General features: G+C 50.5%; 1 protein-coding gene across 1 annotated transcript; it reads left to right on the top strand.

The window, feature by feature from the left end:
- Window positions 1–375: 375 nt before the first annotated feature.
- LOC110390594 (delta-1 crystallin-like) lies at window positions 376–2,554 on the top strand. The gene is made up of 6 exons (XM_021381980.1): window positions 376–544; window positions 669–728; window positions 1,001–1,084; window positions 1,344–1,424; window positions 1,798–1,904; window positions 2,395–2,554. Exons 1-6 carry the CDS (start codon window positions 476–478, stop codon window positions 2,543–2,545), a joined length of 552 nt encoding a protein of 183 aa, XP_021237655.1. The 5' UTR covers window positions 376–475; the 3' UTR covers window positions 2,546–2,554.
- Window positions 2,555–2,572: the final 18 nt, after the last annotated feature.

Below are 2,572 nucleotides of genomic sequence, written 5' to 3'. Positions count from 1 at the left end.
TAAAAGAGCAGGCACAGAGAACTTCCTTCTCTGCTGGGAATTCCTGCCAAAGCCCTTCCCAGAACAGCCAGGGCTTGCAGTACTAACAGACTTCCTGTCTCTCAGCGTGGCACAGCCACTGCCCTCCCTCTCTGAGGGCACACAAAAACAAGTCCTGCCTGCTCACACCTCCTATGGAGGGCCCTGGGGAGAAGCCTCTGTTTTGCCTCCTCTGAGAAGCAGCACCTCTGGAGTGGTAGCTCCAGACAGGACTGCAAAACCAAAGACTCTGCTTTGGGAAACATGAGAAACTCTGTGCATGCACTTCACTGCTTTCCTACACTGCGCCAGGCGTCCAGTCAAGGGGTGCTACAAGTCACTTCTGCAGGGCTGGGCCAGCGTGCTGCATGACTGTCTTAGGCTGCATCTGCACAGACTGGGGTCTTGCTCACCATTTCACTCCCAACACCTTTCTTCCAGCACTGGCAGCAGCCTGATGCCTCAGAAGAAGAACCCTGATAGCCTGGAACTGATCCGCAGCAAAGCTGGTCGTGTGTTTGGACGGGTGAGCCTGTTAAAGATAGAAGAGGGGCAGGGACACTGCTCATTTTGGGACTGAAGATCCTTCCTTCTTCATGTCTCTGTGTAAAAATTAACTAGCCAACTGCCATACCTGTTTCTCTCTGCAGTTAGCTGCTGTTCTCATGGTTCTGAAAGGACTTCCAAGCACCTACAACAAGGATCTGCAGGTAAAACAGATATTAGTTTTCACTCCAGTTCTCTGAAGAGACACAGTTGTCTCTTGCTCTAGAGAAGTCTCTTGCACTACATTTCTGTGCATGGGTGCTACTTGTGTGCAAGATGATAAAAACTGGAGCTGAGGTACTGCATGCTGTAGATCACACCCAGCCTAAGCCTCTATGATGATGTACCCGCTCTGCTGGCCAGGCTGCTCATGTTGGTGGGCTTTTTCACTGCATCAATTAATCTAACAGCAATTTCCATCCATGCTCTCACACAGGAGGACAAGGAAGCTGTCTTTGATGTTGTGGACACCCTGACTGCTGTGCTCCAGGTTGCCACCGGAGTGATTTCTACCCTCCAGGTAAGGCTTCAGCCTCTCATTACTGAATGTGGTTGAAGGACATATTCTGTGTGTAAGAGCTCCAGACTGGTCCTAACATGATGACTTACTTGCTCCTACTGCTTGTTATGGCCTCCACCACTGGCAGCTCAGATACACTTGGCCAGAAAGTCTCTGGAGAGCCTGGTCCCTCCTTGATGACGTCCACTCACTGAGACCACTGATTTGTTCCCAGTGAGCAGCTGATGATAACATCTCCCTCTGCCTCTCCTCTCTGCAGATCAACAAGGAGAACATGGAGAAGGCTCTGACCCCTGAGTTGCTGGCTACTGATCTGGCTCTCTACTTGGTTCGTAAAGGAGTAAGTATCAGAGGAAGGCTTGGGAGCTCTGACTTCTTTGGATACAGAATACTGCTCAGTGAGGGCCTGAGATGAGGCCTTCTGTTCTGTCCCCAGGTGATGGTCAGTGTGGGTCAACAAACACGAGAGCTGGAAACACATTCTTTACATGTATCCCAAGTAGTGGAACTGCTGCCGGGTGGACTTGATAGTAATTTACAGGTGGAATTTTACATCCTAATGCCTCCCCTCTTCGCACCCCAGAAAACAAGGATTCAGATTTCATTTCACTATTTAAAAACAAATCAACCAAAATGAGAGCACATCTATTCTTGCCGAAGTCTGCACCTCAGTTGCCTGGTTACTTGACTGTGCTCTTTGTTTCTCATTGCAGATGCCAATCAGACAAGCCCAAACTGCTTCTGGGAAGGCCGTCCACCTTGCTGAGACTAAAGGCATCACCATCAATAATCTCACCCTGGAGGACCTGAAGAGCATCAGGTTTGCATCACTATTATTTTACCATAGATACCCTCAAAAGGCGGGTGTCAGCCTGGCTTCCTTATGGTCCCCTTCTGCACATACCCTGGGCTTGATAAATTCTTCCTGGTCTAAATATCATTGCTGCTACTGCCAAGCTTGTATGAACTGAAGTTTGCTGAGGGAGACAACAGTGCTGCCTTTTGACTTGAGCAGGGCATGGGCCACAGGTACTGGGAGGGGCTGGAGAAAGTCATGCCTTGACCGGGAGGCACCAGCACTGTAGAGGAGTTTGGCTTCAGACTTCCTCACTCTGCCCTTGCAGCTGTGTCTTTGGTATGCCATGAATTGCTCCTGTCAGGCACTAGAAGTGCAGAAGCAAAGCTTCAAGTGGCTTTTCCCCTTGGAAAAAGGCTCAGCCTCAGCTCCCTTATCCTCTCCACAGGCAGTATAAAGCCATCAAGCAGCGCCCATCGCTCCCCACTGATATCTCTTCTCTTTGCCTCCCCAGCCCCCTGTTTGCCAGCGATGTCTCCCAGGTCTTCAACATTGTCAGCAGCGTGGAGCAGTACACTGCTGCAGGTGGTACCGCCAAGAGCAGCGTGACTGCCCAGATCGAGCAGCTGAGGGAGCTGCTGAAGAAGCAGAAGGAGCAAGCTTAGAGTGTGGGGACATATCCCGTGGCTGCA

Source organism: Numida meleagris, unplaced genomic scaffold (genome assembly GCF_002078875.1).
Source record: "Numida meleagris isolate 19003 breed g44 Domestic line unplaced genomic scaffold, NumMel1.0 unplaced_Scaffold1415, whole genome shotgun sequence".
NCBI classification, from domain to species: domain Eukaryota; kingdom Metazoa; phylum Chordata; class Aves; order Galliformes; family Numididae; genus Numida; species Numida meleagris.
Note: the sequence above shows the minus strand (reverse complement) of the source record. Positions and strands in the feature narration are given on the sequence as shown.

Excerpts from the sequence above, each read along its gene's own strand:
- LOC110390594 (XM_021381980.1), top strand. The coding sequence starts at position 476 with ATGCCTCAGAAGAAGAACCCTGATAGCCTGGAACTGATCCGCAGCAAA. Across the intron at positions 729-1,000 it reads CCTACAACAAGGATCTGCAG|GAGGACAAGGAAGCTGTCTT; the intron begins GTAAAACAGATA and ends GCTCTCACACAG. Across the intron at positions 1,085-1,343 it reads GAGTGATTTCTACCCTCCAG|ATCAACAAGGAGAACATGGA; the intron begins GTAAGGCTTCAG and ends TCCTCTCTGCAG.